The 21,856-nt window shown below is 45.7% G+C and overlaps 2 protein-coding genes across 3 annotated transcripts in view; one reads left to right on the top strand and one right to left on the bottom strand.

Annotated features, from left to right (window-relative positions):
- Window positions 1–2,000: 2,000 nt before the first annotated feature.
- On the bottom strand, window positions 2,001–19,635 carry REEP5 (receptor accessory protein 5). Of its 2 annotated transcripts, none has more exons than XM_028749472.2 (5): window positions 19,320–19,635; window positions 17,586–17,679; window positions 4,842–4,980; window positions 3,615–3,783; window positions 2,001–2,364 (listed from the first exon to the last, which is right to left on the bottom strand). In XM_028749472.2, the coding sequence occupies exons 1-5, from the start codon at window positions 19,435–19,437 to the stop codon at window positions 2,315–2,317; spliced, it is 570 nt and encodes a 189-aa protein (XP_028605305.1). In that variant the 5' UTR covers window positions 19,438–19,635; the 3' UTR covers window positions 2,001–2,314. The 2 variants fall into 2 exon arrangements, with proteins under 2 accessions (XP_028605305.1, XP_028605306.1); XM_028749473.2 differs by lacking the exon at window positions 19,320–19,635 and adding an exon at window positions 17,939–17,975.
- A 1,443-nt stretch (window positions 19,636–21,078) lies between these two features.
- The window catches only part of DCP2 (decapping mRNA 2), a 30,778-nt gene continuing 30,000 nt past the window's right edge, over window positions 21,079–21,856 (top strand). The window contains exon 1 of the mRNA XM_028749471.2: window positions 21,079–21,741. The gene's annotated coding sequence lies outside the window, so the exon portion shown is untranslated. The remainder of the gene's footprint in view (window positions 21,742–21,856) is intronic.

Below are 21,856 nucleotides of genomic sequence, written 5' to 3'. Positions count from 1 at the left end.
ACCAAACATAAGGTTTAAAATACAGTACTCTGGCTTTCCTTTGCTGCTAAATCTCGGTTAAGTCAAGGGGCAAGTCCTTTCCCTCCACATCTCGCTACCTCTATGCTGATTTGGCATTAAGTGGATATTGGTCACCAAGAGAAAAGCAGTGCAATTGGCTTAATTAGAAGATATGGTAGTGAACACTAGCTTTGATAGTATAGAGAATAGGCTTGTTATGGATCTTACATTTGAAAATGAAACCTTGGTACAGTGGTGCCCCGCAAGACGAATGCCTCGCAAGACGAAAAACTCGCTAGACGAAAGGGTTTTCCGTTTTTTGAGTCGTTCCGCAAGACGAATTTCCCTATGGGCTTGCTTCGCAAGACGAAACGTCTTGCGAGTTCTTGCAAGTTTGTTTCCTTTTTCTTAAAGCCGCTAAGTCGTTAATAGCCGTACTTCGCAAGACGAAAAAACTGCACGACGAAGAGACTCATGGAACGGATTAATTTCGTCTTGCGAGGCACCACTGTAACAGGAGCGGTCTGGCTACCAAATAGGCAGAAGCTGGTTATTACCATCCTGTCTTGCTGACAAGCTTGCAAGGGCACGTGGCTGTTCCATGGTAGAGGCAGAATGCCAACCTAGATGGCTGTTTTGACTGAACCAAGCCAGGCATTATCTGTATTGATTAGTTTCTTTTCTACAAAGTTGCAGGGAAGCTCTTTCGACTTTACGTGCAAAGCAGGCTTCAAATAACCACCAGTAACACTCTGTGCCGAGCCCAATAGGAAGGAATGGATGCTGAAGAGGGACAGTGTTTGGTAGAGTATATCAGGGTGCTTTCCAAAACAGGGTTTAAAATCAGGTCCAAACAGCGGTTTAAAAAAATAAATACGTATACAAATATTAAAGAGGCCTGTTTTGGCTGATACCCTTTTCACTAAGTTCTGTTGCAACCACTTCGTTGCTTAGTGTTGGTATGACTTGCTTTGCTTCTTCCACCGTCCCAATTAAAAATCTCATGTGTAATGATAGCATTTATTTATGCGATACCTTCTTTCCTCATTCTTTCTCTTTCACGTAGGTGTTATTTATCCTAGACACAAATCGCTTTCTGTTTTTGTCTCGTTACCCATAAATTCTTCTAAAATTATCCTAGATATTTTTCAAATATTCAGTATTTTTTGAACGTCTGCCTCTTGTGGACACTACTCTTCAATTGGCTTTCTTACCTTTCTTTTTTAAACAGTCACATGTGTAGTAACCCTAAGAGTAGGTGTAAATCAACCTGCTTTCCTTTATAAGAATGCATCATCACCCTTTGGTTCCACTGGCAATCCTTAACTAAAACGAAACAAGCAAGGCTTTTTAATGCCTAGAGAGAATAATTGAGAAGGGCCCAGGAGCGCCTGCTAGCTGCCACATAGTGAGACCTTGGCCACAGAGCAATATTGTGGTTTTTGTTGTTGTTGCAAATATTCACGAGCATACTTCAGCGTACATCACACATGTGCATCAACAGCAGTAGGAGGCTCCACTGCAGAGCAGCTATTACACAAAGGCCACAGGATAAGGCCCAGATGAGTGTACAGACCTAGGCATCATTATCTCACTTCCTTTTCACATACACCCATTCGGTATGTATATTCAACCATTGCAACTCTGGTCATAAACAACAAAGTGTTCTTCGCAGTGCTTTAAGGACAATTCCCATAGATACACACTCTTGACGAAATACTGCAAGTTACAAGCAGTCTGTGCAACAATAAGGAATATTTGTGTTCAGCACCGTACATAACCAGTCTCCACTGTTTACAACACGGTTAGAGGTGTGAGTGTAAGAATACACATTAACATAAGGCTTTTTGATTTTTTTACCTTCGATATGCAGAAACACACTGGCATGAAAAGCATTTGTCATTACGCTTTGCTATCAAACTACATTACAGTGGGAACCTGTCAGATATGCAACAGAGCTTTTACCATGGACATTGCATGCACAAAGAAACAAAGTGTAATAATGGTCAGAACCTGGGGCATACTTTATTTAAAGTTTACGTTAACTGCAAGACAAGACAGTATTGAAAGTCCCTTCTCTGCTCAGGAGATGAATAAACTAATCTGCAAGCTTTAGATGCTACCCACTGCACTGGTTTTAAATAAAAATGCTTACTTTTCAATACAGAGAACTGCAAAAGCAAGCAATCTTACAACACATTCCTTTAATAACATAAAAAAATGTTTACAAGGCAACAAGATTCAAATTACTATATCACAGTCCCCAGTAACATCAAGCTGCATAAGGGAAGTGATGAGGAAACTTATCTTCCAGTTAACCGTTTTTCTTCTCGTCACCCAGTAAATTTATTGTTGCTTTTTTAGCTGAAAGAAGAAGAAGAAAGTGGCATTTATGTACCGCACAACAGTATTTCTCTGGCCAGCTTACAATAAAAGTAAAACAATCTAGCACAAAGAGAGCCATAACAATGCATCATAAAAATAGCAGAGAGAAAATCTATGTAGAGATAAAATCTCACAGCAGCACCAAAATGTTTGCTAATCTTGAAAGATTAGTAAGACTCCAAAAAACCGGTAGATCACTAAAAAAAAACCCCACAACCCTTAAAATCAGGAAGCCTAGGGAAACAAAGAGGTGTTTACCTGGTGCTGAAAAGATCACAATGCAGGTGTTGCTCAAGCCTCTCTAAGGAGGACATTCCAGAAGAGGTGCCACCCTCTTTGGTACATGCCCACCATATCTTGTTTGGCAAAGACAAAGGGCCTCGTAAGGAGCTTTAATTATAATGGCATTGCTGAATTACTATTGTTCAGCAGCTGGAATTATCGCAGCTCTGGAAATGCCCTCCACATCAATATTCTGAGTTATGGGTGTACTTTTTTTTAAATGGCCCAGTGCTAAAAACTCTGCAACCTGTCTAAATTAAGAATTGTTGCTGTTGTTGTTCATGCTGAACAACAAGGTGGCTGAGGAAACCACACCTATCCTGTGGGACTTCTGCTGAACCCCAACATTATCTCCCCTCCCATATTTGAGATGTCATAAGGTATTTTCTGTGCAACTCAAAGCGCTCATGGGCTACAGCAGGGATGGGAACCTGTAATCCTCCAGATGGTGTCGAGACAACAGTTTCCATCATTCCTGACCATTGGCCATGCTGGTTGTGGCTGATGAGAGTCCACAACATTTGGAGGGCTTCACTCCCCTGGGTTAGAGGCTTTGTTTGTCTTTGAAAAAACGAGTGTTGGGATTTTCAGCATCAAGTACCTGATTCGGTGTTTATTTGATGCAATCCCAGGTGTCCATGAAATTTGCCTCTACTGCTCAGGTCAAAGCCAATGCTACTCACTATGGTCAAAGGAAGAAAACACAGACACATCCCATCAAGAGCTACTTGGGTTTTATTGTGTCTCTTCCTTAATGTAATATGGCAGTAAATCATACGATTTAACTCAAATAAAATAGACCCACATGCCATAGTACATCTCACCGCATCACTCCCCACCCCCTCCAACACCTTTGTTCAAAACCAGCTACATATTCACAATTATCCACAAAGTAGTCTAGCCAGGGCAGAAAAATTATTGGAATACACTGGCCCTATAGACCTCACCTTCTTTAGTAATGGTGTCTGCTGTCTCTGCAGCTTTGTCTTTCAGATCCTTTACTACGTTATCCAGCTGAGCCTCATGCTTCAGGAAGAAGGGGCGGATAATTCGGTGGTAAAGCAGCTCTGCCCCATTTGAGGGACTTGGAGCCATGCACCATACCAGAAATCCACACTGCAAAAAAAAAAAGGGGGGGGGAGGAAAGAACCAGGAAACCAGATTTTATCACACTGCCCATCATTAGTGGCATAGAAAGATCTGTAATCCTCATGTCAGACAAGCTGGTATAGCATATGATCTAAGACACAGAGCTATAAATCCAGAGTCCCCGTGTTTGAATTTCACTTCTGCCATGGCAATAGGTGACCATAAGCATGCCCCTCTATTTCACCTCTGGCGCCTCTGCTTCGCCCCCCCCCCCCAAATACAGGGTTGTTGTAAGGATTGCAGTAAGGATTGAAAACTCTAAAGTGCTGTATAAATACTACATGTGTGGTTCACATTTGAAAACCCATGCAAATGACAGTGCAACATGCACCTAAGAGTTATTTGAACTGGTCACAGTCCTATGCTGAAGCCAATAAGCAGAAAGCATGCCTGTTCAATCCTGTATGAAGCCTCCAAGACCAGTGGCCATGTGCTTACGAATATTAGTTACTGGGAAGCAGTAGCAGGAGAAGACTTCTGCCTTCACACGCTGCTTGTAAGATGCTTCCTAGATGTAGCTCTGTGGCCACTGTGGGGAACAGAATCCTGCTCTAGACAGCCTTTTGCTCTGATCCAGTAGGTCACTTCTTAAAACCTAGGGAATAAATTGGTATGTCTGCATGGCAGATAGTATAAAAGAAGCGCCTGCATCACGGATTTTAAAAGCCAAACGTAAGAACCGAAGAGAGTATTCTTGGATCAGACCAACAGCCCATCTAGTCTATAACCTTTTGTTCTCATAGTAGTCAGCCAGATATCCCAATGAGAAGCCCACAACCGGAAGCTGAGTGCAACAGCATTTGTCCTGCTTGTGATCTCCAACCTGTATTCAGAAGCACACAGCCGATGATGGAGCCAGAACACAACTATCATGGTTTGTTGCCTTTAAGAGCCTTATTCCCCTCTTTAAACCTATCCAAGCTGGTGGCTATCACTACCCTCTTGTGGCAGTGAATTCTGTAGGCTGACAACACACTGCTCCTAAATTTTCTGCAGGCTACAGCTGAGGGTACAAGCAAACATACCTTAATCATGTAGTAGAAAGGGAACCAGGAGAGAAAGATGTCAGAGAAAAATTCCGCTATGCTGAAGATGCCATACACAACCCAATAGGTCAGCCACTGTGTGTCGTCATCTTTGTTAGGGCTTTCAATAGCCTTGATGCTGAAAGAAAAACATTTAAAGGGTAAGTCAACTCATTCCCTCTACAACACATACACACATGGTCACAGATCTACTCCAGTTGTTGTCACTGTTGATTAAATTTGTATACCACAATTGATCTCTAGATCTCAGGGCAGTTCACAAACTCGCAGGCAAAGCAGCTGTCCTAGGTTTCCTTTTTTAGCAATATCTTTACAGTTACAGCTACAATCTTCTATAGCATCTGTACTAGGGATACGAATGGGCTGCAAAACTAAACGCACTCTACATCAATTTCCCACCAAAATCTGGTTTGCTAATATGGATCCTAAAAACAATCCTAAATGGTGGCGGTAAAATAATGTAGCAGAGAACAATCACTTTTTAAACCCTGTTGGCAGAACATGGAGGAAACATCTTTTTCTCTATGGCAGCCTGGGGCAGTGGGGATACGCTATGCCAGCTCCAAGGCTGGCATAGTCTTGCAGGTGGTTTGAGGAGGTAGCATCCTGTTTGAGGCACGTGATAATGATATGGTTGTGGTGGTATAAGCTACTGTGTGCACCAGTTTAGCTATACACATGATCTGGTCGCAAAGTTGTACACTTAAGAACATTCAGAAGTTCCAGTGATACCATGAAGATAAAACACACTTTGAGCAAGGGTAGATTCCACATGTTTCACAACCTTCAGGGGGGTCCACAGCCCAGGAGGCTCTCTGAAAAGCTCAGATGCAGGCAGCCCAGTGAGAATGTACTCCCTCCCCATTATATTGAAAGGCTAACAAACACCTTGGTGGATTATGATACATCAAGAGCTATTGAGAACCGCTCACATTACACGCTGTCAAAGCCAAAACTGCTGCTGCCACCTCTTAAATGTGAATAATTATTTTAATGATCACTTATGATAAGTTATTCTGTTGGAAAACACTGTTCTTTTTCAAGACCAGACAAAGCCTGTAATTATGCCATTTGCGAGTGTTAACATATCCATTAGATATGAAAACCCAGTGCAAAGTGAAATCAAGCTGTTTCGAAATTCAAAATTCCTACCAGGATACAGGAAAAATACTTGCACCTAACTGGAGTGAGCCAATAGGATTTTCGGGATGTGGCAGTGCAGAGATTTATCTAAATCAATGTGACACTCCAGAAAATGGTTTAAAGACTAAACGTGTAGCTGTACCATATAGTTTTTCTTAGGCTGTTACCTGTTGTATTAAGGCGTGGGAGTTTGGTGAGGCAGCTGTCAGTTGCCTCTGGCCATCTTGTCAGAACAGCTTTTCTGCTTCAAATAACACAAGAGCTTTCTGCCACAAGAGCTTTCTACAGGTGTTTGCTTGTTACTGCTTTCCAATCATAAACTTTCCCCAGTTCTTGCCATCTCCCCCATCCCCCCGCCCGAAAGGTATATTTGAACACAGCGAATACTTGTAAACACCTGCCCTTGATGGACCAGAAGGGTAGGTAAGATTTGAAGAGACTCTGAAACCGACTTGTAATATATATGTTTGACCTACAGAAACATGTAGCACTTCAAAAACAACAGAAGTTAGAAACTGGAAGAACAGGTTTTGTTCCAGGGGGAGGAGGGGGGAAAGAGAGAACGGATAACCCATTTGGACACTAAATTTCTACCCTGCGATTGAGAAGAAATGTTTAAGTTCCATTGCTTCTAGGATAACAAACACATCCTGCAACAATCTTTCCTGCTGTAAGATGATAAAGGGCAGTGCAATGACCTCCCCCCCCCCCACTCTCTGGGCAAGTACCATCACTCTCTTTTATTCTGTCCCCAAGATATGACTAATGTAGATAAGGAATAATATTTTAGTGATGTCTTGAAAGAGTGATCCGAGGGAGGATTTTCCCACCAGCTCAGTAAAAATGGGATGGGTCAAAAATGCTTTGAAGTGAAGCCACTTGCCTGCTGACCTGGGGCAAGAAGTGGTTGCCACTGAATCAGTTTTAATATGTTTGCCAAAGAAACATTTTGTTCCGTTTTAAGTGCCTAAATCTCCCAGGCAGAGATCTGCTGAATCAGGACTTGGCTGAAGCTGTCAATTTATACCTCCAGCTCTATGGAGATAATCATATCCCAAACCAATTTCACTGGTTTTTCACTGGGGCTGAATGTACCAAGCACAATATGCAAAACCTAATTTGGTTGAGCAAATGAGAATAGAAATTGGAGGTTGCTGAATTGTGTTCAGGAGGCCTTGGGGTGGGGAGATTTTGAAATTCAAATTAAAAGACTCTCACTGACCTAGATTTATTGGCAGGTTTCTTGAAAAGATGAGTTGGAATTGTCACACTGTTCTAACAACTTGACACTCGAGAACAACTATCCAGTGTGCCCGAAGCAAATGTATTGTATATATTATGATCTATAAGAAGGCAGAGTAGACTGAAAGCTGGGCTATGCCCAAACAGTATGATGCAATGCCTTATAACTGCAGGCTTGTTTTTAATGTCAAGTAGTTACTTAAACTATAGCATCCATTCTGAACCTAATTCCTTCCAGATGTTTTGGACTTCACTTCTGACCATCCCCAACCTCTGGCCATACTGGCTGGGGCTGATAGGGGCAGCAGTCCAGAATATCTAGTGGGCACCTGGCTGGGGAAGGCTGGACTGTAGCAATGTATATGAGGAAGCAAAACATGATGCAGGCTTTCATCTGAAAAAAAATCACAGCCATGTGTTTTACTGTACGATTGCTGACCTACCATGGAGGCCATTTTTTTTCACTTTAGGTAAGGCAAGTTTGAAGACTGCTGTCAAATTTTCTAGTACCATACGCAGAATTCAGCACACTCAACAGGTACAAACAAACAGAGCTCCCCTTTCAATCCTTACCCAGTTCGCACATTGTGGTAAACCATAGTTAACGGTTACTGTGAACACATTGATCTGGGCTGATCTGCCCCGTCCTGCCACCGCACAGGGAAAAACATGCCACTGTCTCTGGCTTAGCAATTATGTCCAAACCAGGAATTATTATTGTGGGTGAGACATTGTATTATTGTATTATTGTGGGTGAGGATATCCCTGGTGGGTGAGGAGATCCCTGGTAAAAATCTCTGGGATCATGGTTCGTTTCTCTCAAACAAACTACAAGTAAGCCAAGAACAAACATTGGCTACAGAACGTGGGGCCAGCCACCTGTCAAATTTATTTCCAGAAGATAACCATCTACAGCACAGGGACGTCAAAGCACAATGCAGTGTTTGCAAATAACCCTGCATAGTGCTTTGAAGCACCGGTGAAGCCTAGAGTTGCCGCCCATCAGCTGACAGGCAGTAACTCCAAGCCTGCTTCAGGAATTGTCTTTGCAACAGAGTCTCCTTGTGCAACTGACCCAGTGGGCTTCCAGTGACCGCCTATCAGCTGACAGGCAGTAGCTGGTTGTTGGGAGCCTGGGAAGCCCTATGTTCAGCTGAGCACCAACCACACAGCTGCTTTCTGCAAGGATCAGCTACGCGACCAAGTTTCCCATGGGGAACTCAGTCAAGTTGCCAATTCAGTGGGTTTGGAAAGAAACAAATGCCATGTCGAACAAAGAAGGAATTTTTTCTTTCTTTCCAAAGGAGGCACTGAATGCAGGACTCAGAAAGCCCTTTGCACAGTACTTCCAAGGTGCCTGGCAGACAGCTGACCGGCAGTGCCTGCAGAGCCCCTTTCAACCAAGCCCTCCCTCCCAGCCTTTGCCTCCCTTCACCTGGTGACATTAATTGTAGGACAGGTGGCTGTAGCTTGCTTAAAAATATCCTGGTGGGTAAAATGAGGAGAGCTGGTGGACTGGATTAGGCCCATGGACTGGAGATTCCCCAGCCCAGTTTACCATGATGTGCAGATGAAGACAATGCCTGCAGTATGGAATTAGGCAAAGGCATTCTTGCTTTTACTGGACAGGGAAATTAATAACCAGGTTCAAAGGAGCTTTGATGCAGCCTAACACGAGAAGCCACATAAGCATGGGACACTATCAGCCCATGGACTTTTATGGGCAGCGGCTGTTTTGCTAGAGACACAGTGAACTTAGTGGAACGGTTTCTGGCTGACTTGAAAATACTGCAAATCAACAGCAGGGCACTGAAAAGCACAGAATAAATTTCTGTTGCAAGAAAGAGACAGAGGGTAGCTGGCTTTTCCTACAAGTCCTTCCTATGGGGCATTTACTCCCCACCACGCAGCACAGTGGACAAGGAGGCAAAGTCACAAGAGTGACTCGAATAGTGTGGTAAAGGTGACCCAGGGATAATCACACACTCTCAGCCTAATCTACCTGATACACAATGGTCCACACATTTTGGCTAGCCTCAGAGATGGGCTACAATTTAGTAGAAAAGCCACAAGTGGCCCCTTGTTCCTAACCTTATGCAACACCTCTGCATGAGCCCTGCTCCCTTCTCCCAGCTTCTAGCAAGGATCTGGAAAAGGACAGTCCTTGCAGTTACACTGAGTTTCAGTTGATTCCTACACATTTTCCTGGCTCCCGCGTTTGCAGCAGGGGCTTACGTTTGCAGTGGGCAGACGAGGCATTGAGTGGGTCCACTGCCTGGGTGGGCAAGGCACTCAGAGTAGACAAGGCTTTTCTCTCTGGAGCTAAAAGGAAAGGCTAGTGTTTGTTTTGGTGCTGGGTGGCCAGGGTGCCCCAAGCACCTCTGTCATCCAACCCCAAAGAGCAAGCTACGGCCTTTTGTCTCTGCTGAAGCAAGGGGTGGGATTGTCATATGTTGTCATACGTGTGGAGGAAAACCTTAAACACGTTGCAGAGTTCCCAAAAATAGACCAGAGGCAATAGAACTTCACTCAGCAGAGCTTTCCTTGTGCTGAAGGCAAATGTAGCATAATGGTTATCAAATCCAATACAATCAGGATTGGCTCAGTCCATACAAAATCCAGTTGCAGCATTTATAAACTTAACTCAGAATAAGACTAAACCTTAACACTAAGAAACACCACACCAGAAGGAAGAGAGAGAAAGAAAAGTAAAGACCCAGGGTCCTTTTGGCCTATATTTATAGTCAGCATGACTCTGCAGAATAGAGATACGAGAACCAGTTCAAAGCAGCTTCCCAGAAGATATAACCCAAACAATCATTAACCCTTCTGCCTCTGCTTCTCTCACACAGAGAAGCTTCTAGTAGATTTTTGTATTAATCAGAATAGAAAAGAATAGGAAAGATATTTACAATGTTTTCTGCACTAAGAAATGCAAATGCATCCAGTTGTGATGCGGCCTCTAAAACTCCACTTCCAAGCAGAAGATAAAGGCCAGGACTTCTCTCCTCACCCTTGAAAAGGGAAAGCTTCCTCTTGTTAGGGCAAGCATTCTGGGTGGTATTGTGGACCTTTTCTTATTAAGCTGGTTATGTAGAGCTCCTTGGGTAAGGTTACCAGACACCCCCGTTTCTCGGGGACAATCAGTCCCCTGACAAAATCCATTTAGTAGGAAGTTGAAAAGTGTCCCCAGATTCATTGAAAAAAATCTGGTAGCTTTATCCTTGGGAGAAAAAGCAGGGTAACAGACGTGACAGACTGCCTCTGTCCTCTCCCAACCTACAGGAATGATTGTGATTCTACATGTGCTGTTTCTAAAGAGTTTGCCACAGAAATGGTCCAGAATTTACACGATTACATTCATTCTCAGCCTTTTTGCAAAACCAAGTAGGAATCCCTTTTTTCTCTAGTGTTCTGACCCACTTTTTTTCCTTTACTTTTTTTCCTGTTACTTACATTTAATCTACGCATATTTTCCCTCTGGTGTTCTATGTAGGTCATAAACATTCAAATACCTTTGAGATACTAAATGAACTTTCAACTACTTTCAGCTTTGCCCAGTTATTTAGGCAGGGCCCAGCAATACTAAGAAAAGAAAAGGAAGGCTGATGCAATTAATGGAAAGTGATTTACCAGAGTGTCTGGAAGTCCACAAAGTTCAGTCTTATGACAAAACATGTGTTATAGAAATACAAAATTAAACCAGTGGGACAGGGTTTCCCAACTCAATTCGCCTTCTGCCCTTGCCTTGTACAGAGACACTGGTCACCAATATAATTCAATTATTCACAATGAGGTAAGAAGGAACCTGAAAAGTCCAACAGTGAATAAAAATATGCAGCATGGGAGATGTCTGTGCTGTTGGCCAACAGCTTTAACACATGACCCACCAGAGCAGAAAGCAGTATAGTACCTAGGAAAATAAGATAGAAGACAGAAGAGGAAGGTATGAACCTACCTCTATTAAGACTGTGGCCACACACACACACACACACACACACACACACACACCATACATGTAAATACATGACTTCTCCTAAAGAATCCTGGGAACTATCGTTTGCCTCTAAGAGACCTTTAAACTACAGTTCCCAGTATCTTTTTTGGGGGGGCAGGGGGAAGGGAGTCATGTGTTTCAAATATAAGATGTGGATGTGACCTGCATGATCTGTAATTCTCTGGCACCAGCATAGGCACCTGCCTTAGGCACAGTGTTAGAAACTGAGACATGAAAGCTGGGAGCTAAATGGCACCTTCAACCTAGGTGCAACAACGGAATGTCTAGGTGTGTTTTTTTAATAAGGTAAAGGTACCCCTGCCCGTACGGGCCAGTCGTGTCCGACTCTGGGGTGGCGTGCTCATCTCGCTTAAGAAGCCGGGAGCCAGCGCTGTCCGAAGACACTTCCGGGTCACGTGGACAGCGTGACGAAGCTGCTCTGGCAAGCCAGCACCAGCACAGCGCACGGAAACGCCATTTACCTTCCCGCTAGTAAGCGGTACCTATTTATCTACTTGCACTTGGGGGTGCTTTCGAACTGCTAGGTGGGCAGGAGCTGGGACCGAACAACGGGAGCTCACCCCGCCGCGGGGATTGGAACTGCCGACCATGTGATCGGCAAGTCCTAGGCACAGGTTTTACCCACAGTGCCACCTGCGTCCCGTTTTTTTAATAACAAGAATACAAATCTGAAAATGAATGAACTGCAGCTCATTTTTCACATGGTCTAGTCCTTCCCCTGTTCTCCCCCTAATATTCTTAAGAGACTCTCTCCTCCAGTCTTCAGAGAGTAGCTGGAAGTGGGGAGGCAAAAAAAGGCCCTCTTTTCCTTCCACTCTGTAGTTTTAATCTGAAATCTTAGGCACAGTACTGTGCCCAGAGCTCAGAAACTGCTCACGCTAATAAAATTCCCTGTCACAAAATGCGCCTAGAACAATGGGAGTTTAGAACACTGCTTAGACAGTGTTCTGCTTAGATTGCTTAGAACACTGCCCATCGATCCATTTAGCTCACTGCAGTCTACAGCAGCAGTGGACAACATATGGCCACATATGGCCACCTGCCTAGTTTCAAAAGAGAGAATTTTAGTCCTGTCTGTTACATAAAGTGTCTGAAACCCCAGGGAGATGTGCTGGAAGGTAACCAGATTAGCACAGTCTCGCCATAAGAGAACACTTTCCACAGACTTCTGCTACGCAACTCCCAAGATGAAGCAAACCATGTTGTAAGGCTCCGGCGAGCTATTTGCAGTTATCTTCACATTGTCAATGTGACAACATAAAAACCATTTGGTCCTGCAAAGTATGGACGAGTCAATCACAGAAATAACTAGGATCATCCAGATGGCAAGTTGAGACTTAGTGAAACTTAAAAGACCTTGGAAAACGCCAAAAGGACAGATATTTAGGAATAGCCTTTTCAAAGCTGAGCGTCCTGCAGTTTTGTGGTGTCAGAATTTTAAAAATCCTATCGCTTAATGCACCGCCGCTTTAGTTTCTCATGTACAATGGAGATTTCGCTGCATCTTCACTAAACGTATTAGTCTGTTGATTTTTTCTACTCCCGGGGCAAGCACTGTGATCTGAAAGTGTTGTGTGCTATTATCAGACCCGCAGGCAACACATCACAGTGACAATTGCGCAATTAGCCTAACTGTGCAACTAGGTTATGCATGGCTACTTGGAAGCAAACTCCACTGAATTCAATGGGACTTGTTCCCAGTTACCGTATCTTTTGTCCCATAGGACGTGCCGTCCCATAGGACGCACCTAGTTTTTTGGGGGGGAAATAAAGGAAAATTTCCCCCCTTTATTTCCCCCCCAAAACCAGGTCGGGGAAACCGAACCAGGTCGAGGAACAGCGGGATGGCGGCGCTGCGCCTCCTTGCTGTCCCCCGAGCTTGTGGGGCTGGCCGATGTCTGTCCGGCGCGAGGGGCGCTCTGCTTCAGGGCGCCCCTCGCACCGGGCGGCAGGCTGCTATCCGCAGCGTGGGGAGCCCTGCAGGGAACTCACACAGGGCTCCAGCACGCTGCGGAAGTCTGCCTGGCGGGCGGGGTGCTCTGCTTCAGGGCGTCCCTCGCGCCGGGTGGCAGGCTGCTATCCGCAGCGTAGGGAGCCCTGCGGGAACTCCCGCAGGGCTGCCTAGGCTGCGGATGTGTTCCCGAAGCGCCGGGCGCTCTGCTTTCAGCGCTCTGGGAAGCAGGCTGCTATCCACAGCCTAGACAGCCCTGCGGGAACTCCCGCAGGGCTGCCTAGGCTGCGGATGTGTTCCTGAAGCCTGGAGAGCGAGAGGGGTCGGTGCACACCGACCCCTCTCGCTCTCCAAGCTTCAGCGAAAGCCTGCATTCACCCCGTAGGACGCACCCAGATTTCCCCTTCATTTTTGGAGGGGGAAAAGTGTGTCCTATAGGGCGAAAAATACGGTAACTGTACAGCAGAAATGGGAAACCTGTGGGCCTCTGGGAGTTGCGAGACTACAACTCCCATCATCCCTGACTACTGGTTATGTTGGCTGGGGCTGCTTCTATGTGAAAAAATCTATCACTAGATTTTTGCCCACACTTGTCCAATGCAAACGTGTCAGTTCACCAGATTGCTACAAGATGCCCTCCAAAAACAGGAAGCATGCATCATTAGATGATTTGTATTTGTGGGAAGGGACAAGGAACTTTGTAGAAATGACAGGGGCCATTGAGGCTGTCTCTATAGCAAATAACTACTATGTGAAAAGCAAACGGATTTTTAAAATGTGTTTGACATAGAAGCACCCACTGGACTTTACTGACCCTTTCTACACACAAGATTTCATACAACTAGCTTATAAGCCTATGCTAGGAATCTGCAATTTTAGAACTTCTGCCAGATTTAAGAATGTATAAGGGAAACTGCCTCTGCCTCAAGTTAGGACTTTGGTCTGCAGACTTCTCACCCTGCAGGATGCAGAACTGTAAGCCAGTTCAGGCATGACAGGTACCTTGGTTTTCGAACCTTTTCAGGAGTCAGACTCCCGGAATGAATTAAATTTGAGGTGGCTGCAGGAGCTTCCTGCACTCAATTGGAAGCTACTTCTGACATTCGGCTTCTGAAAAACGTTCACAAACCGGAACACTCACTTCCGGGTTTGCGGCGTTTGGGAGCCAATTTGTTCAGGAGCCAAGCCGTTCGACTGCCAAGGTACCACTGTATCTCAATGACACCACTGCCTTTGGAGCGTACAGAACCACATTTGAGCCTGGAGTTGGTCTGTGCTCATATATTTGAGTGAACGGGGGGCTGGAGAGCATATGCGACCACCAAGATTTGTGTGACGATGAAGGCACATTTTCAAGTTACCACCACTACAAAAATCTCCATGGTTGCATATTATCATTCCATATGGAGATTCCGGTTCAAACAGACACCACCTCGGTACAAAGCCCACCAGAAGCTCTTTCCTCTCTCTTCAACTCAAATGGGGATTTTCATTATTTACCAGTCAACTCTGGGGGACTTCTGTTTTACTTTCATTTCTAACTATTGCATGTTTCCTAACCTGCTTGAAAGTCCAAGTGAATCCAATGTGAACATACACATTAGAGGATTTGCATGTAGACATGCAAGTTTTTTGCTACTTTTATTAACCTTACTCATCATGAAACCACATAATGGGAACAGCATTGATACCATTATAGCATGCGGAGAATACTGCGCTGAGCACTGGGAAGAGGAAAGAAGAATATACAGGTATGGCTATCACTGGATTACTGGCACTGGAACCTGTGAGGTGACTGCACTGAGAAGCATCACATTGCGTTTCAGGCAATATGAATGCTCTGTTTTTGGATATTAGATCTGCAAGTGACCCATTTATACATGCAAGTCACATGTGAAATACTGGCGCTAATTTATATAGTTTTGAGCTATTTAATGTATGTATTGTGTTTGTTGCATAGTTCTGCCTTAATAGGCATCAATGCTGTTCGCTGCTTAGGGGCCTCCAGGCTAAAAAGTGAGGGTGGGTGTGTATAGATACAGTGGTACCTCGGGTTACATACACTTCAGGTTACAGACTCTGCTAACCCAGGAATAGTACCTCTGGTTAAGAACTTTGCTTCAGGATGAGAACAGAAATTGTGCTCCGGCGCCGCCGCGGCAGCGGGAAGCCCCATTAGCTAAAGTGGAGCTTCAGGTTAAGAACAGTTTCAGGTTAAGAATGGACCTCCGGAACGAATTAAGTACGTAACCAGAGGTACCACTATATCTAAAAAAAGTGGAGTGTGTGTGTGTGTGTTTATATCTACACACACTCACACACCCCCATGTCATACACTCTGTAAAGATACTGAGTACTTCCACGGACAAAAAAAGTTACAAATAAGACAGGAGCTGACCGAGATACTGTTTATGAACATAAGCAGACAGATTTATAGGAGACATCCCATCAATATCCTATATACAGTGGTGCCTCGCAAGACGAAAAGAATCCGTTCCGCGATTCTCTTTGTCTAGCGGTTTTTTCGTCTTGCGAAGCAACCCTATTAGCGGATTAGCGCTATTAGCGGTTTAGCGGCTATTAGCGGCTTAGAAAAAGGGGGGGAAAGCGGGGGGGGGAATTGCAAGACTCGCAAGACGTTTTCGTCTTGCGAAGCAAGCCCATAGGGAAATTCGTCTTGCGAAGCAACTCAAAAACGGAAAACCCTTTTGTCTAGCGGGTTTTCCGTCTTGCGAGGCATTCGTCTTGCGGGGCACCACTGTATGGTCAAACTAGATTTGATGTAGGAGATCTACAACTGAATCTTCTGGTGTTAAGGATAGCTCAGTCGGTAGAGCATGAGGCTCTTAATCTTAAGGTCATGAGTTTGAGTGCAAAAGATTCCTGCATTGCAGGGGGCTGGACTAGATGACCCTTGGGGTCCTTTCCTGCTATAAACTTCTCTTATTCTATGCTGTCTTCTTTGTTGTTGTTAAAAGCTGGGGGGAGGATCTGAATCGATTACAGTGCGGGTGGAAGGCTTTATCTTTTCCCATTATGTGATTTCTTAATCTTAAATCTATAGCAATGGTGCTATTATCCCGGGGGGTGGGGGGTTGTGGAGAGAGAACACATGGACCCATGTTGTCTTACCCAAGTTCAATTGTCTGAGAAGTGATGCAAGGCTAATGGGGAAAGCTCTCTTTGATCTGTGCTGGCAATTTCACACATACAAGTTCTCACTTGATGTCGAGGGATAAAAAGACGCACATGTGAAAAAGCACCTTTAGCTTTTCCAGAACATACAGGTGCACTTAAGACAGGGCACTCACATGTGAAATTCTCACCATCCTTTCCCAACGCAGTGCTCATTTCACAAGAAGATTGCAAAACTGCAGTCTTTTCCATCACGTTTAAGGCGCGGCTCTCATCCTAATCCATACCAGCTGTTAACATTCAGCCTTCAGTCAAGTTCCCATTAGATGAGCCCCGTGTTGCAGCAGCCAACAAAATGCCCTGTTCTTATGTGTATTGAGGCTACATCTTGTAAAGAAGGGGAAGACAGTCTAAAAAACCCTGAAATAACTGCTTAACTTTGGCTGGATTGAAACTTCTCACTTGTTTTAAAAAAAATAGGAGGCCCACACATTTGCTCAAATACACACCCCCCCCCCCGGTTTCGAAGTGACATCATCATCAACATTTCAGGGCACAGAGCCAAAATTTTCATTGCAACAGAAATCGCCAAGGTAACCTTTCCTTCCAGACAGAGTTCTATTATTTCCAAAAGCTTTTGTGGCATTAAGATGCCTAAATCGTGCAAACCCATCACCCACAACGTCACAGTCCATCTGCTGACTCCTCCGGCTCCAATGAGTTCTGATTCAACAGCACAGGGCAATGGCAAGATTGGGAGTTGGGTCAGCCTTCAGGTTACATACGCTTCAGGTTACATACGCTTCAGGTTACAGACTCCACTAACCCACAAATAGTACCTCGGGTTAAGAACTTTGCTTCAGGATGAGAACAGAGATCATGCTCCGGCGGCACGGCAGCAGCGGAAGACCGCATTAGCTAAAGTGGTGCTTCAGGTTAAGAACGGACCTCTGGAACGAATTAAGTACTTAACCCGAGGTATTACTCTACTAAGCTCTAAGGATGCTGTAGCCCTATCCAGGGAGGGGCCTGGCAAGTTCTGAAATTGCCTTAAGAAAAAACCCAAAACAATTCCTTGAAGGTTTGGCAGCCACTTGCAACCTGGCAAAAAAAGAGGGAGGAAGGAGGAAAGGAAATCTGTAGCAGATGGCCCACCCCCTCCGAAGTTACCAGTTTCAACAGGCAGTTCCAGTACACAGAAAGAGGAAGAGGCTTCTCTCTCCGAACAACTTACGAGATGTATGCAGGATAAGCGAAGCCAATCAAGTTGCAAAGGAGGGACGCTCCATAACCGAACACCAGATAGATGGCTAGCGCGGCACCAATGGCTGAGAAAGAAAGCAGAAAGTCAGTCGGGGCGGAGAGGAGCCCTCCCCAGGCACACAATAAAGCAAAGGCAGAGTTATATAAAGATGGAAGTTTCCTTAAGGGCTGCTGAGGCGGGAAGGAAACGGATGAATTCCTTCCACGGGGCACAACCCACAACCACCACAGCCCCCAACGTAAGCCTGGAGAACTGGGGCACCACATCCTGCCCGCTGTTTACCGTGAAGTTTAACCCTCATGGGGGTGGCGGGAGAAGCTAACCTGTGATACTGAAAGGGTACATGGCAGATCAGAGACACAAAGCGATATTTAGTTCAGCCCAGACACGTCAGCTAGTCAATTACCATCTTGTGGGAGTTTCTCTCTCTTTCTTCCCCTCCTCCTCCTCCTCCCCTGAATTTCTCAGAAGGCACCAGTAATTTCCCTCCAAAGGCATCGAAAGCAGGGCTGGGGTTCCCCCTCCTGCTTCTGTCGGGGTACAGTAATACATACAAAAATCTGGTGGTGGGTTTTTTTTTACCAACATGGCATAAGAGCAAGAGAGATGAAGCTGGAGGCGGGGGAATGAGCTGGGCTGTTGTAACCTGAGACCAGCCCGTTTTACAGCGGCGGCTGCTGCTGGACATTCAATCCCAAGGGCTGAGACTCCCGCACCACCTCCTGCCCCCCCCCCCCCTTCTTGGACACGGTGCCTAATATGTGCCTTCTCCTGCCATAAATGTCGCTGGAGAGGGAGAGGAAGAGAGGCAGGTGCCAAGGCCCAGAATCTCCTCTTCTTTTTAATTTTTTTTATTGGAAATTTTATTTACAACATAACACAACCCCCGCAACACAGAAATCCACCCCCATCAGACACAACCATAACGAACAACAAGCATAGTATACAACAATACAAACAACCAAATAAAAGACTTCCTTTATCCTGTATCCGGCATCCTTATTTACTTCTTATAAGCTGTTTCCTTTATGAGTAATTAAGATTTTTCTAATTATAACTTAAATATCCACAAAGTCACCTGCAGACATTAATCGAAACAAGTCCAGGTATGAATTTTAGGACACTGTTTGTGAAGTATTCTCTGCATTTCCCCCATGCTTTTTGAAATTCTTGTCTAGTATGATCTCTAATTGCAATTAGAGGCCCAGAATCTCTTCGCCCCACCACCCAGGACCCCTGGCATCCTAGCGGGGGGGGGGGGGCGAAACGGAGCTTTCACTCCCATTATTGCGAAGCAAGCCAGGGTGGAGAATGCGTGCGGGGGGGGGGGGACGGGACTGGATACTCCCTTATTATGCAAAGCGTCTGTTTCGGTGCTAAGAACATTTATGGGCTGCTTTGCATTTTGGCGTTGAGATGCCAGATGCAAACGCTTCAGAACAAACGAGAGGATTAAAAATAAATAAATGCAGGGCCGTCGGGGCCGTAACAAAACAAAGGGCTTCTTTCCTCTCTTCCCTTTCAGAAACGACCTCCAGTTTCATCGTTTTGGAGAACATCGCAGGATCACAATGGCCCTTGTCGACGTGATGTTTGGTTGTGGGTGGAGGACGGGGGAGAACAGCGCGGGTCGCAGGGGAGCTTTTGGAGCAGAGGGAGGAAAAAAGAGAGACGGCATCACGGAGGAGAGACGCCGCTCCTTACCAATGGCGATGAAGGACCTGTTCACGCCAGTCCTGCTCTCGATCTTCTCCAGCACGGCCGTCAGGCAGTTCTTCTCGTGCAGGAACTTGTCGAACCTCTGCCTCATGGACGCGGTCATGGCGGCGGGACCCCTTCCCTCGGACAGAGGATCCGAGAGAGAAAGAAAGCGGCTCTAGTCTCCTCCAGGCGCAATGCAAATGCAAAGCGCTTCTCAGCAGCTGGCGACGGACCCGGGCCTGCTTTGCTCGCGGAAGGGAAGGCGGAGAGACGTCAGGAGCAGCAGCGGCATCATGGGGGGCAACGTCAGCACAAGCCCGGCCCCGAAGCCCGCCCTCCGCCTCGAGTCTCTGCAAAGGAGCCACACCCAGGCTCGGCGGAAGCGGCTCGGGGCTTTCGCGTGGCTGGGGAGGCGGGGAGCCTGGGTAGAATGACCCACGCAGAAAAGGCGCAGGAGACTAGCAAGATTGGGCGTCGAAGGCTTTTTCCTTCCACAAACCCACACACCCCACCCTGTCGTTTGAAAGCCCACGCATCGGCCTTTGCAAATGGAGGCCTTGTAAGAACGAGGGTGCAGGGGACTTGCTTATTTATAGCAGCTCGGTGTTTTCTGTCTTTTCTGCCAACAGTTCTTGGCAGTTACGTGCATGAGAGAGAGAGGCAGCGCACAGCCACACCCACGCGTTCACATTCACCATAGACGTAAAGGACAAGGCTCCCTCCAGATCTTGGGAACTGTAGTTCACAGAACTACAGTTCCCAGCAATCTTAACAAACCACACCTCCTAGGATTGGGGCAGGGGAGCCAACTGTTTTAAATGTGTTTGAATGTGTGGTGTGCGTCAGGGGTGCCAACTTGAATACAAAATTTGGGGGGCAGGGGTTGCTGCCCCCCCATCAAGTAAATAAATAAAAATAGTTAACTAACTGACCAATTGCAATGCAGATAACTCTGTTCTGCCCTTGCCCCAACATAAAACCTCCTCCCCTACCTAAAATAAATACTGGCTACACCCATGGGAAGTAAGTCCTGCCCTACATAATCAATCACATGCATGGCACACTCTATTAAGTTTGAATGGCATTGTCCATCAACTTTGGAGGCGGCTTTCTCAAATATTTTATTTGGGGGTGGGCGAAGGGCCTAGGAGTTGGCTCCTATGGTGTGCATGCCCCCTCAGTCTCCCTGCCCCCCCTTAATTCACTGTCCCCTCTCTATTGCTTTAATATCCATCCCAATTAAGAATTATGGTCAACCTGAAAGCTTGACTGCTATTTTATAATGTTTTGGTTTGACCAAGTAAAAGGTATTGACTGATTGTGCTTTCTCCCCCTTCCAGACCAACACATAGTACCTTTACTTTTACAGTAATGTATTATGTAAGGTAGGGACGTGGGTGGCGCTGTGGGTAAAAGCCTCAGCGCCTAGGGCTTGCCGATCGAAAGGTCGGCTGTTCGAATCCCCGCGGCGGGGTGCGCTCCCGCTGCTCGGTCCCAACGCCTGCCAACCTAGCAGTTCGAAAGCACCTCCGGGTGCAAGTAGATAAATAGGGACCGCTTACTGGCGGGAAGGTAAACGGAGTTTCCGTGTGCTGCGCTGGCTCGCCAGATGCAGCTTTGTCACGCTGGCCACGTGACCCGGAAGCGTCTCCGGACAGCGCTGGCCCCCGGCCTCTTGAGTGAGATGGGCGCACAACCCCAGAGTCTGTCAAGACTGGCCCGTATGGGCAGGGGTACCTTTACTTTTACCTTTTATTATGTAAGGTGCTGTATTTTACATAATACGTTGGCTCTCATTGAAGGGTGCTGGTCATTTCTAAGGGATAAACAAACTGTTTCTAGATCCACTCTTACCTAGCCAGAAGAAAAGCTACAGTAAATAGTTCGTCGTCATCATCATATACTTTTATTGCGCTAGCCATAGGCCATGGCATCATTCGGAAAAATAACAAGAGGAAAAACTGCAATAACCATAAAAACCATCAGGCACCACACATACAATATAAACCACGGTCACAACTACTAAGATCGTTTGTTGCATAAAATAGAATAGCAGAAGATTCTCTAGTAAAATGTGCCAAATTAAATATCCAAATCCCCTTTGCAGTTGACCGCTATTTTATCTAGCTTTTTCCTCCTGATCTTCTTAGCTGCCAACGCATAGAGTGCTACTTTATAAGTTACAAAGCCATCAGTATCGCTCAGTAAATAGTTAAGTTTACCCCCTTTATCCAGTTTCTTTTATAGGAAGAAGGCCTTTTTAAGATCACCTGAAGTTGCAACTAGTTCCAGCTGTTCCACATCTAACTTGTCTGGCTGCTGAGTGGAGAGGGAAAGGTGCTGAGCTTCCCTGCCTGCAGCCTCTCCTAGCTGCCATCTTCCGGTGAGCACCGTTGACTTGGACCCTGATCCTTCCCGTAAATAGGTAGGAAACACAGAATGCAACAGGGCAGTCTGCCATGTGTGCATTGTGGATTTTGGAGTATATGTTTTACAGGGACTGTTTGTGTGTGCCCTAGGACTCGTTCCAGTGGGTGTGC

Source organism: Podarcis muralis, chromosome 11, assembly GCF_964188315.1.
Source record: "Podarcis muralis chromosome 11, rPodMur119.hap1.1, whole genome shotgun sequence".
Classification (NCBI taxonomy): domain Eukaryota; kingdom Metazoa; phylum Chordata; class Lepidosauria; order Squamata; family Lacertidae; genus Podarcis; species Podarcis muralis.
This window is presented reverse-complemented; position numbering and strand designations above follow the sequence as displayed.